Here is a 12,672-nt window from a genome sequence, read left to right as displayed (position 1 = left end):
GATGCCGATATCTTGGAAAGCAGGGTGGCCGATGGCCGATATAAAGCTGATATCATTTTATTTATTTTAATTAATATTTAAGAAATTTGAAATAATGTAAAAATGGATTAAAAAAATAAATGTGTAAAATAAGCATACTTATACTTTAGATGACATAGTATTTTTCACAAATAAATAAATATTTAATATAAATATAATTAAAAAGGAAGTAAACACTGTAACCAACAGGGCACTCAGTATTCTGGGAAGTTTGTGTGCATTGGGAATCATCATCAACTAAAGCCAAGGTAACACTCATTTTACATACAGCACACAGTGAAAATGACATGAATATGACAGTGGGCAAATGCATGGTTAATATAATATATGAATATGACAGTGAGAAAGTATTATAATGTTTGCCTTTCTATTACTAATAATATAAAAGCAATCGCTATAATACTTTTTTGTATACATTTTAATTCCTCTGATTAACAGTTCTATCTGATTATTAGACAGACTTCTATATTAGACAGAACTGTTAAACGACGACAGCAAAGTTGAGCGAGAATGTCCCGCCTCTAAGGCATCAGCCAAACAGAAAAACTTATCGGCCAATGCTGATATTTGAAAAATTGCAAATATCGGCCGATATATCAGCCTTGGCGATATATCGGTCGACCACTAGCCAGCACTGACTAGAGCATGTGTGAGGAGTTTAAGAGATACACACAACACACAAGTTTAAACATTTACAAAGAAATTTTTTATCACTTTATCACTAACTTCTGGAGAGAAATAGTGTAGACACTGGACAAGAATAAACTTTCTAATGCGCGTGCGTCAAGTACGTGTGTTTGCATGAGCTATCAAATGGAGGACACTTTGAAAGTCTATGCGTTCGTCTATAAGCACATGCTCAGTGTTCACATCAAAATTTAAGTATTATTTGGGCTTAAGGTTTGTGGTTAGCAGGTTAGCAAAACAGATTGTATCCTTAATAGCAGCTATATTTTTACTGCAATGTTTGTTGCCTATAATGTCGTAATACCTTCAGCCACACATTCCCCATTCTGTGGGAATCAGAATCATTAAGTGATCACATGTGTCTTGATATCAGTGAAGGCATCAGGTCCCCCAGTCTCACCCCACCGCCTCCTCTCTGTCCCCCTCTATCGCTCTGGGAAGTAAACGTGGGAGAGTGAAAACAGGAAGCCCAGGCTACCGTGTGACTCAAACGCACCGCCGGTATTTTTAGCTGCTTCCTCCGGGGCCACCGGGAGGATACTACTGTCCGCTCCTCTGTCGGGCCCCGCGGGGAAACGAGGTCAAGCTAAGAAAGGGTCCTGTCAATCCAGACAGCTTTTATATTGGTCCTGTCTGTCAATCGTGGCCTTAGTGCAGTGGCATTTTAAGGATATAAATACCAGAGCACTGCTCTGTGATCTACACACGACACCAACATGAGACAAAGGCTCAGATACAATGCAGCCTTACAACCAGAATCAAAACTGATATATATATCAGCTCTTTTACAACAGCTCCAAATGTGGCTCATTCAGAAGAAGAAATTTCAGTTTTATGACAGCAGTTTCACTTTTGTACATTTTCATTTGTTATTAATAATCGCAGTGGCAATTATTACAAACGACTGCAGACTTCGGCACATTTTGTTTCCTACATATCCACCTTATCCAGCACTCTTTTTGTTTTCTATTCTACAAAATATCCTGTCTCTACTTCGAGGTGAGAATTCGCTGCAAATGGTTCACGAAAAATGTCAGACATTTTTGCACACCTGTTTGACCTGATTAGATCAAAAAGTGATTTATTCACGCATCTGGCCACAGTCCCTTTAAGGCAATTAATTTTGAAATCACCAATGAAATCTACCAACAACTGTCACATAAAAGCTTATTTTTCAGGCTAGACCTGTAAAATTTCTCTCCCATTCATAAGTAATATGATCTTTGTATATCTAAAGTCTTTGATCTGGCATCGCTAGTTCTGATACTTAGCTGATAGAATAGACAACTTGACTGCTAAAATATTATTAGAATTATCGGAATACGGAAATCTTCATTGACACATTTATCAGTAATATCTTACTGGGGCACAGTGGTATCGAAGGGTCAAGCAACTTCCTTGGTACAATATCCGTGGCAATTAAAATCAAATACATCACACATCCAACTATGTGTTCAGGATCATTCCTTCTAATATTTAGTTGAATCACTTAGAGTCACGTCTGCATGTTATAAAAAGCAGTCTCACATTATTAGCTGCTATTTCCTGCGGCAAGAGCATGCTAATACAGACACTAAGGGCAAAGACAGAGGGCATGGATGTCGTCGTAGAGGGTGTGTGTGTTGTGTCTGGAAGTGAGAAGAGCTTTGAGAAGCAGCCATGATACTATTGTTTTCTGCAGATCTGCGTCAGAAGCTTGAAGGTAAGTGGAATATAAACGTCTCCCAGTGCTGCACAACACCAACAGACAATCTGCCCAGTCACCAGTAACCCTTTCCCACACAGCAACAAACCAGAGAAGAACACAGATTCCCAGCTGCTTCATGACAAAGCTAACACTACACTCTTAAAAATAAAGGTGCTTCAAAAGGTTCTTCACAGCGATGCCATAGAAGAACCATTTTTGGTTCCACAAAGAACCATTCAGTCAAAGGTTCGTTAAAGAACCATCTCTTTCTTACCTTTTTGTAATCTGAAGAACCTTCTTTCGCCACAAAGAACCTTTTGTGAAACAAAAAGGTTCTTCAGATGTTAAAGGTTCTTTAAGGAACCATTTAGACAAAAAGGTTCTTCTATGGCATTGTGAAGCACCTTTGTTTTTAAGAGTGTAAAGCGCAATTTCATAACACATGATTCAATAAAACCGTTCAACAAACCATTCAATAAAATATGAGGTTATCTATTTATGTTAAGAGTTTCATATCCAAGAGCTGAGAGCCCATCCTGTGTGGTTAACCTTTCAGGAAATCCAATCCTTCAGTGAGTGACACTGTCTTCAATGTCTGTGGTAATATTATTTACACCTGCTCCTGTGTCGCTCCACAGGTTTACATACAGTTTACACACTATTCAGTTCACAACACAGATTAAGCTGTATCATAGTCAATCAACAAACAAACAAATATATGAATGAGCAGACAGATGAATGAATGAACGAACAAGCAAATGAATGAGCAAAACGTGCAAATGACTGAACAAATAAAATGACTAAAACAAAATGAATGAACAAATGAACTAATGAATGAACAAACTAATGAGTGAATGAAAAAAAAATGTGCGAACCAAACAGTTAAAAGAATAAATTAACAAATAAATTAACGAACAAGCAAATGAAATGAATGAACATACAAACAAATGGCAAATGAATGGATGAACAAACTAATAATTGAACAAACTAATAAGTGAAAAAAAATGAATGAACAAACAAATAGGTGAAGAAACTAATAAATTAACAAACTAATAAAAGTTAAACTAATGAAAGAACAAATGAATGAATGAAAGAAAGAAAGAATGAATGAATGAATGAATGAATGAATGAATTAATTAATTAATTAACAAACTAAATGAATAAACAAACAAACAAACAAATTATTCAATTAATTAATTAAAATGAATAAATGAGCAAACAAAATGAACTAAAAACACAAACTAAATGTATGAATGAATGAACAAACTAATGCACAAACAAAAAAATGAAAAACGAATTAATAAATTAACAAATTAATGAACAAACGAATAAGTGAACAAATTAATGAATGATTAATTGAATGACTGAATAAATAAACAAGCAAACAAAATGATCTAACAAACTAATGAGTGAACAAGCAAATAAATGATCGAGTGTACAAGTGAATTTGTGGTTGCTTTCAAGCTGCAGTAGAGTAAATGTTAACATTTGTTGACAGTATGGAGTTGCTGATTGGTGTACTGATTCAACAATGCAACCAATCAAATGTCAAAGGAAACGAGAGAATAACTGTATTGCCACAAGCTGAAAGAAAGAAAGAAAGAAAGAAAGAAAGAAAGAAAGAAAGAAAGAAAGAAAGAAAGAAAAACAAATAATGATATCTAAAAGGGGTGTTAACGGTTAACGAAAACTGCAAATCATAATGAAACTTTGATAATGACAGGCCATTATTAAACAACGGAAGAGAAGGTCAGAGAGAGAAAGAGTGTGTGAAAAAGAGAGCTCCATCTTGTTGATAGCTGATGTATTGTGAGCCATTGCCTCTCAATTACTGACATTACAGCAGGTACATGTGTAACTGAGCAGAAACAGAAGAATGCTTCATACCTGAAGCTACTAATTTGGCTAATCAACAATTAACTGTCATTTGTTAACCATTGGATAATACGTGAGACGTTAACCATTAAAGGTGAAGTGTGTCATAGGTTGACACAACAAAAACTGTTAATATTGTGGATCAATGGCACTATCAAAATATACAGAATACAAGCAAGTGCAAAAATCACACACTTCACTGTGCAAAGATCTTACCTCCATACTTCACAATGGAGAATGATCAACATTAAATAGCTTTGTTTCATTTAGGTGTTGAGTATGAAGCGTTAACCTTTGAGCTGAATGAATCTCTGTTCAGGCGTAGGGTTAAGTGTTGGTACTTTACTTTCTGACCACAAACACACAGCAGCTTAATACGTTTGTCACTTTTGAGGACTTAAATGTTTTTTACACACAGGTTCTTTAAGGGAGAGACAATGGCATTCTACAACCAAATTTGCTTTAGAAAATTTCTAAAATATAAACTGGTCAATTTACATTAAGTATGCAGTGCACATAACTGAACAACTAGTTTAAAAAGATCACCCAAAAATGTAAATTCTATCATCATTTACTAACCCTCATGTTATTCCAAAGCCAAAGTATGACTAACTTTCTTCTGTAGAACATAAAAGAAGATAAAAACAACTCAATATGCACTATTCTTCTTCTTCTTCTGTCATTTTAATGGCAGACACAGAAAATACACATGAAAGGTTGAATTTCTGGCACCTACTGGACTGGAGTATGAGAGACAAATGGCATGCACCACAATTTTACTGTTAAAATGGTTTAAATATTGCATTGTTTCTCACCTAAACCAATTGGAGAACTTGGAAAATGGTCATCAAGTCAGGCAGGGCCGTCCTTAGGGGGGTGCAACTGGTGCGGTCGCACCCTGCCCCACGTTGAACGGACCAAGGGGGACACCCCCCCCGGGGGACCCATATCCACCACCGAGGACAAGCTCATAGGCATTTCTGGCAGACTTACAATGGCCGCCGCGTGTGAGACCATAGGGTGTCCCATTTTTCATTTTAGCCATCAGAAGGGTGCTTGTGAGCACCCCCTTTGCGGCCGCTATGCGCAAAGCGGTGTTACGTCACTAAAGTATGGACTCGGAGGAAGACCACAAGGGTTCAGGGTGTGATTTGGGACAGAGCCATACACGTCACAAACGAAAGTTTTGTCAAGCATTGGGAAAACAAATGGAACAATACAAATCCTCCAAAATGTTCATTTTGATTAGTTTGCCAAAACATTTAAGGTGTTTTCTGTGAATTCTCAAAATTTGCTTTGTTTGAGAAAACATGAAAATGTACAGTGACAATGTTTTACATTTGATTTGGTCGAGTTAGTTTTGCATCAAATACCCTGTGGTTTTTGGTAATCGAGATCTGGCAGCAACAGCGCATTTCCTCGCTTTCCTTGTGCATGAAATCAACCACACGCCAACGAACCAATGAGAATGTGCAACAATAATGATTATTCATATTGATAGAGCACAGGCGCCAAAGCTGTTTGCGGATAGGCCTGTCGCAATAATCAATATATCGACTTATCGCGCAACATATGTACATGACCTCAATCATTTTTGGTGAATATATCGCCCCATTATATTTACTTAAACAATAATGTTACCATGTGACCATTGGCATAAAATGGTCTTTAAAATGACAATAATATTGCTTATCACAATTATTTCTGGGGCAATATATCGCACAACAAAAGGTTGTTATCGTGACAGGCCTATTTGCGGATCTGTTCACCCCAATCCCTCTGTAACTGGCACAGCTTTGCAGAAAATTACAGACAGTTAAATACATATTCCCTACCTTTTTTATGCTACACCACAAGTAACAAGGGAACTTATAGTAATGTTAATATTTAGCCAGTCCCCAAACCCATTCACTCAAATGGCTTGGATACGCAGAGCATTCACAGCTTACCCTGTTGAAAAAAACAGCATATGCTGGTTATGTTTTGAATCATGGCAGCAGGTTTGAGCTGGTTTAAGCTGGTCCTGAGCTGGTTTAAGCTGGTCATGGTCAACTACAGTGTTTGCATAATTATTAGGCAAGTTGATATTCTGATCATATTTTTTTCCAAGCACATTTTACCAATTCCAAACCACATCAATCTTAATAACTTCTATTAATTTAGTATGTAATCATTTATAAGTGATATATAATGGTCTATGAAGGCTGGAAGTGAAAAACTCCTTATATTCAGGTGTGCAATGATTATTAGGCAGGTTTTCTTTTACAGATAAAATGAGCCAAAAAAGAGATTTAACTCAGACTGCAAGTCAAAAATTATTAAATGCCCATGAGAAGGATGCAATACTTATGCAATACTAGAATTTGCAAAGTTAAGGCATGACCATGGGACAGCGAAATGCTCACTGGGTTAACACAGTCAGAAAAAACAGGTGGAGAAGAAAAGACACACGTTAACTGCAAAAGAATTAGGAATTAAGGTGAAGAATTAGGTGTGAAACCATTTAGCTCTATCCACTGAATCTCTCTCAAGGAAAAACAAATCTCATTCTAAGTTTGACAGTCTACTTCCCTATACTCTATAATTTACTTGGAGCTTTGAGAAAGACTAAAAATAATGTCTGCCAGATTCAGCCCATCCACTTTCTAAAGTGTCAGGCCAAGACACGGTTTAAAATCAAGTTGCACTTCTAAAGCCAAGCGCACACTTAGACTCTTCGTCTCTTGTTTTCTGTCATGTTGGTGCATGCGTTACACAACTGAATGCAGACTAGCCGTGCTGGTAACACTGTGGATGCATTCCTTGTTAACGAAACTGAACATCATGAAAATCATTTGGTTCTGGAACCAGTTCTGAACAACAACCGGTTCTCAGCTCACAGCCCTACTGAGGGCAGATAAAGGACAGTGCAGACAGACATGGGGGGCTTGTGGAATCAGCCCAACCTCTAACTTATTCTGAAGTTTACACAGCCGGCAGACCTCGGCCTTCACACCTCCAACTGGCCCCACCATGCAGCTCTCGGTTAAAGCAAATGGAGATGAAAAGCTCCTGCAATGAGCTGCCTGGGATGAACAACATAACACTGACATGCCCTTTAGAACAAAATAAGCCTACAGCGTGCAAGTGCAGGCATGACCGAAGAGGAGATGCCTTTGAAACAGGTGTGAGTGTGTTTGTGTGCATGTAAAGGGTTCGTGGGAAAATGGGTGACTGAGTAATTCTCGTAGTCTGACCAACCCTCTACAACCTTTCTCACACTTTCACACAAACTGCTTTCAAATTACGCAAAAGCTGCCTGTGAGCCAGTCAAAGACTATCTCTGCACACATCTGTCCCACAGATTGATGCTCTTTTTCTCTTCGTACACTATCAGGCACTTGCTTGTCTTGACAGATACTCACTAATGGCGCTTTTCCACTGCATGGTACAGCTCGGTACGGTTCACTTTTGGGGGGTTTTCCACTGGGTACAGTACCTGGTACTTTTTTTAGTACCACCTCGGTTGGGGTTCCAAGTGAACCGTACCGTTACCAAAACGTGACGTGTAAACTCTGCTGATCACGGATTGGCCGGAGAGAATAGTCACTACCTGCGTCACTGAACTTGCGACACAAACACAAAAGAACCGCTAGATTTAAATCAGCGAAAAACTTTTTTTTTAGGAGTCGTGGTAGTAGAGGCGGCGCAACTATAACGACATGTGAATAATCCCGCCCCCTCTAAAGCGGTACTGAACTGCAGTGGAAACGCAAACCGTGCCGTGCCGTGCCGTGCCGTACCGTGCCGTACCACGCAGTGGAAAAGCGCCATATGACACACACAGACCCGCTCTGCCAGGAATCCTGCTGGCCTGAGGACGCAAGGCTTGGGTAGGGTTGCACCAAACGTTTGTATGTTCTTTCTTAAAATGGGACATTCTCAGCAGGGGTTTAGCAGCTACTAGTTTTTGTAAATACCTCTCTGGTAAATTTGGTTGCATCGTTTGCTTTTAAAGCAAAACTAGGTCGTAAAACCTCAGAGAAGTAGTGTGTAATCATATAATATGACATTTACCTTTATTGATCCAATGAGCAGCCGAAAAAACTGAGCATTTAAGTCTTACCTTAATATGAGTTTGTTTAAAGCATATTTTGCCTCATGTAACTCTTATTGGTAATAAATCAAATCACCATATACATTTACATTTACATTCAGTTAGACTTTTAGTAGATGCTTTTATCCAAAGTGACTTAAGGAAAGTCACAAGCAATTTGTCATATACAAGCCAACAAAATTCATAGTACACAATCCCAAATTTAAAGTATAGAGTTACAGTAGTAAGTGTCTAAATTATCATGAAATGTAATAATAATTTTTAAATACTTCACATTTTATGTAAATTACAATATCTAAAATTAATTAAGGATGATCAATAAATACTAATACAACAAAATTTGATATTTATTTATTCTTTTAATTTTATTTGATTTTTTTGCTAAAGGGCCACAAAGAAATCATTTAATCACATGATGTTTTCTTTGTGCTCAATATAACTGAGCACAAATGTCAACATCCTCATATGCTGTATGTCTAGGAATTAAGTCACACCAAACATAAGCTCAGTGTAATTCAATAGATCAGCCATTTTATTCCAACCGCTATTCCTATATCATATATATGTACAGTATTTTTCAAGTGCATTGAGTGTTATGAAGCTCTGATGTCTAGTACTGTGTAAGTGTAGTATTGTGTCACATACTGCACACCTGCCATATCAGGGGCCTTAATGGGACCAAGACTGATGCTGTATACTGATATTCAACCGAACTATTCACTCTCATTCAAATGATATACAATGATATTCTATTACTAGAATACTTAGTGTACTGTTCATTGATATTCTATTATTCTGTTATACTACTATTCACTGTTTCGACTGAACACGAGACATTTGGACTGAGCAGCCAGGATATGACCTATGTGCCTGTCATTGCTTTTGTCTGTGATGATCAAATACAGATTTAGGACTAATTTGAAAGCATGTAAATATGGTGTAAAATTACATGAAAATTATGTAAATGTTATAATGGCTGTTGTATATTTCAGCCATAATAGTGGTGTGATTTTAGATGACTATGACTGTTTTCAGGTTAGTATCACTAAAATGTAGCTGCAATTAATATATTTCTGACTTCCGTAGCCTACAAGTACTAATAAATATAATTCTGTATTAATCTTTATCTATACAGTCATATTAAATATATTTTTATCATGTACTTTAGAAACGTTAGATTACCTGACAAAAATATCAGATGTACAAATACCGTCCTAACATCAACAGATTAAAAGATGCAAGTTGTCTGACCATTTGGCATCCGATTATCATATGTCTGCATTAATGATGGCTGCATGGCTCTTGGCAGCTGCAGAAATATTTATGACAGGCAGCCAACCTCTTTCGTCGTCTCTATGCAACCGGGGTTATCTGAGCATTCATCTGAGGCCTTTGCTGCAGAAATGATGCAGGTGGCATCAGAGAAAGAGGAAAGCACAACACACATCTGCTGCTGGCGCATACATGTGTTTTCATTTTGGTGTAACCATATTTTGAACATTTAAGTTGTTTACCAAGGGCAATAAAATTTTACAGGTATTTTCGGGCGTAATCTTTTCAAGTCTTGCGCAACGCAAACTGTACACTAGTACCACTAGCACAAATAGCTTCATACAGTTTCTAACAATTTTTTTGGTAACACTTTACAATAAGGTTCCATTAGTTAATGTTAGTTGATGTATTAACTAACATGAAAAAACAATGAACAATACATTTATTACAGTATTTATTAATCTTTGTTCATGTTAGTTAATGAAAATACAGTTGTTCATTGTTAGTTCATGTTAATTCACGGTGCATTAACTAATGCTATCAAGCACAACTTTTGATTTTAATAATGCATTAGTAAATGTTGAAATTAACATGAAATAAGATTAATAAATGCTGAAGAACTATTGTTCATTCTTAGTTCATGTTAAATAAAGTAGTTAACTAATGTTAACTAATGAACCTTATTGTAAATTGTTACCATTTTTTTTAAGACAAAACACTTTTTTGTAGCGTGTTTGCTATTTAAATATATGATAAATATTAAACTTGTTATATTTTCTCGAGTATCAACGTACTGTTCCATACTGATAACAATGAAAAGTTGCGTACGGTTGTTATGGTTGCCTCCTCAGGTTTACGCAAATTCTGTTTGCTTGCATCTATTTGGCAACAGGTGATGCCTCCTCTGACTTGTAACTTAACTTTTGTAGTTACTGAAATGTTAACAAACACTGAAACGCAAATACACTTGTATATATAAACAATAAGGGCTCTTAAGAGCCCCCCCCATCCACCTTCCACTGAAGAATCCAGCTGTTGACAGTGTTTTGGAACATGGAAGCCAGTTTCTAGCTGGTTATTTGCTAGTGCAAGCTAGTAGACTGGTTTAGACCAGCAACAAACCAACTACCAGTTAGTCCTACTGCTGGCGTTGGAATATGGTGGCAGTTACCCTGTTGAAAAAAACAGCATATGCTGGTTAGGTATGTTTTGACGCTGGGATGCTGGTTTATTCTGGTCCTTTGCTGGTTTAAACTGATCCTTTGCTGGTTTAAGCTGGTCCTTTGGTGGTTTATGCTGGTCCTTTTGCTGGTTTATGCTGGTCCTTTACCAGCACATGACCAGCATAAACCAGCAAAATGACCAGCATAAACCAGCAAAGGACCAGCATAAACCAGCATCCCAGCGTCAAAACTTACCTAACCAGCATATGCTGGTTTTTTCAACAGGGTAATGATCAATTATTTAACCATGTTCCAAATCACAGCTGCCATTAAATGGATTTTCCAACATGGTTGGAGGCACCCTCCATAATTTGCACCCTGAAATATCCACAAAAATACATTACCCAGTCCTCGAAGTGTTTGCTGCCGTTTTGCAGCAATTCCTCGAACTGAATGGTGCAGTTGGCTACAAAGTCGTCGTAGCCAATCGGCGCGTCGTGAAACACCGACAGCTCGATCTTGCGGCCGTCGTGCACCTCGGTCACAAACTCATCGTGCCAGACGGGACTGTTGGTCTTCTGCTTGGTCGAGGTCTGACCTACGCGAAAATCATCTACGTTGAGGGCGATGTACGTGTCCAGCAGGAAGGTCTGCGTCTTGGGACCGACGGCGTGTCTCAGAGACCAGGCTGTGGGCTTCAGGTCCAAAGCCTCGCAGATCTTAATCTTCAGCAGACCGTTAAAAAACACCATGGCCACTTTTGAAAGCTTTAGTAACAATATTCCACTTCAGCGCCTGGTTAATTATTCAACCAGTGTTTGCCACGGTCCACCGGTTTGTGATTGTTTCTCCTTATGAAATAACGGTAAATGCCCTTCTTCGTCCTCGTGGATCTGCATGCAAAGTGTAGAAGGTCCTCCGGACAGAAAGAGAATCTATTGCTATGATCTACGGACAACCTGCATGTGATCTTGAAGCTGTCCAAACGGCGCTGTAGGCAGTCAGCAATGCAAGTTGGATTGAAAAAGGACAGCTACAGTGTATCAGCAGCGATACGACCAGCATTCCACACCTCAAAATACGCCAGAAATATATGCTGGATCTCCTCAGAGTGAGCAGCCCGTTCCCTCGTCTGGCTGAAGCGCTGGATGTGTCTCCTCCGCGCATTGGGAGGAAAGTTATCCTCGCAAAAGCGTCTTTCGGTTCGCCCTAGACAGGAGAACCAGTGTTTACAAGGGTTCCGTACTCGCTTGCTTTTTCCAGGATCCTTGTTTGTCCGTCGGTACTCAGTTTCCTGCAGACCTGCCTCTTTTTCTCCCGACTGCGTGTGTGTGTGTGTCTGAAGGCTGGTCCAGGAAATGCGCAAAACACGTCAGTTATTGCGCGGAGGGCTGAGTGAGTGCGGCACTGCTGGAACCGCTGCTTCGGCTCTGGTCAAGCATCACCCACAGGGCTGTAAAGATGAAGCGTGTGTGTGTGTGTGTGTGTGAATACCAAGTGTGAATAATGCACCCTGCTGAAGTCATGCAATGCAGACGACCATACGGACCGTATGAAGACCGCCGGTCTTAGTCATAATTCTTAAGTCATTTTTTACTTGTTTATATCATTAATGATTATTTGAAATCACATGATCTACCTCCATGCCATTGCCATTTCAGTAGCAATGTATGGATGTGTTCCTTTTCTTGCATAAGGTTGTTTACAATGCTGTACTGTGCACTGCAAAAAGAGATGTGTTAAAAATGACACATGTTGTGCAGCATTTTAACACATGTGGTGAGTGTGCTCAGGGACAACACGTGTCAAATTTAACACAATTTGTGTGTTAAGATGGATCACACATCTACTGT

The 12,672-nt window shown here is 38.5% G+C and overlaps 2 protein-coding genes across 2 annotated transcripts in view; both read right to left on the bottom strand.

Annotated features, from left to right (window-relative positions):
- The window catches only part of LOC107699301 (protein kinase C epsilon type), a 114,267-nt gene extending 101,977 nt beyond the window's left edge, over positions 1 to 12,290 (bottom strand). Inside the window, exon 1 of the mRNA XM_016500513.1 lies at positions 11,224 to 12,290. Within this exon, the coding sequence (XP_016355999.1) occupies positions 11,224 to 11,571 (348 nt within the window). The 5' untranslated portion in view covers positions 11,572 to 12,290. The remainder of the gene's footprint in view (positions 1 to 11,223) is intronic.
- Positions 11,853 to 12,672, bottom strand: part of LOC107699275 (protein kinase C epsilon type-like) — a 4,506-nt gene continuing 3,686 nt past the window's right edge. Inside the window, exons 2-3 of the mRNA XM_016500487.1 lie at positions 12,526 to 12,541; positions 11,853 to 12,028 (exon numbers count right to left, since the gene is read on the bottom strand). Of these exons, the coding sequence (XP_016355973.1) occupies positions 11,853 to 12,028; positions 12,526 to 12,541 (192 nt within the window). The remainder of the gene's footprint in view (positions 12,029 to 12,525; positions 12,542 to 12,672) is intronic.

Source organism: Sinocyclocheilus anshuiensis, unplaced genomic scaffold, assembly GCF_001515605.1.
Source record: "Sinocyclocheilus anshuiensis isolate Anshui unplaced genomic scaffold, SAMN03320099.WGS_v1.1 scaffold450, whole genome shotgun sequence".
In the NCBI taxonomy this organism is placed as follows: Eukaryota; Metazoa; Chordata; class Actinopteri; order Cypriniformes; family Cyprinidae; genus Sinocyclocheilus; species Sinocyclocheilus anshuiensis.
Note: the sequence above shows the minus strand (reverse complement) of the source record. Positions and strands in the feature narration are given on the sequence as shown.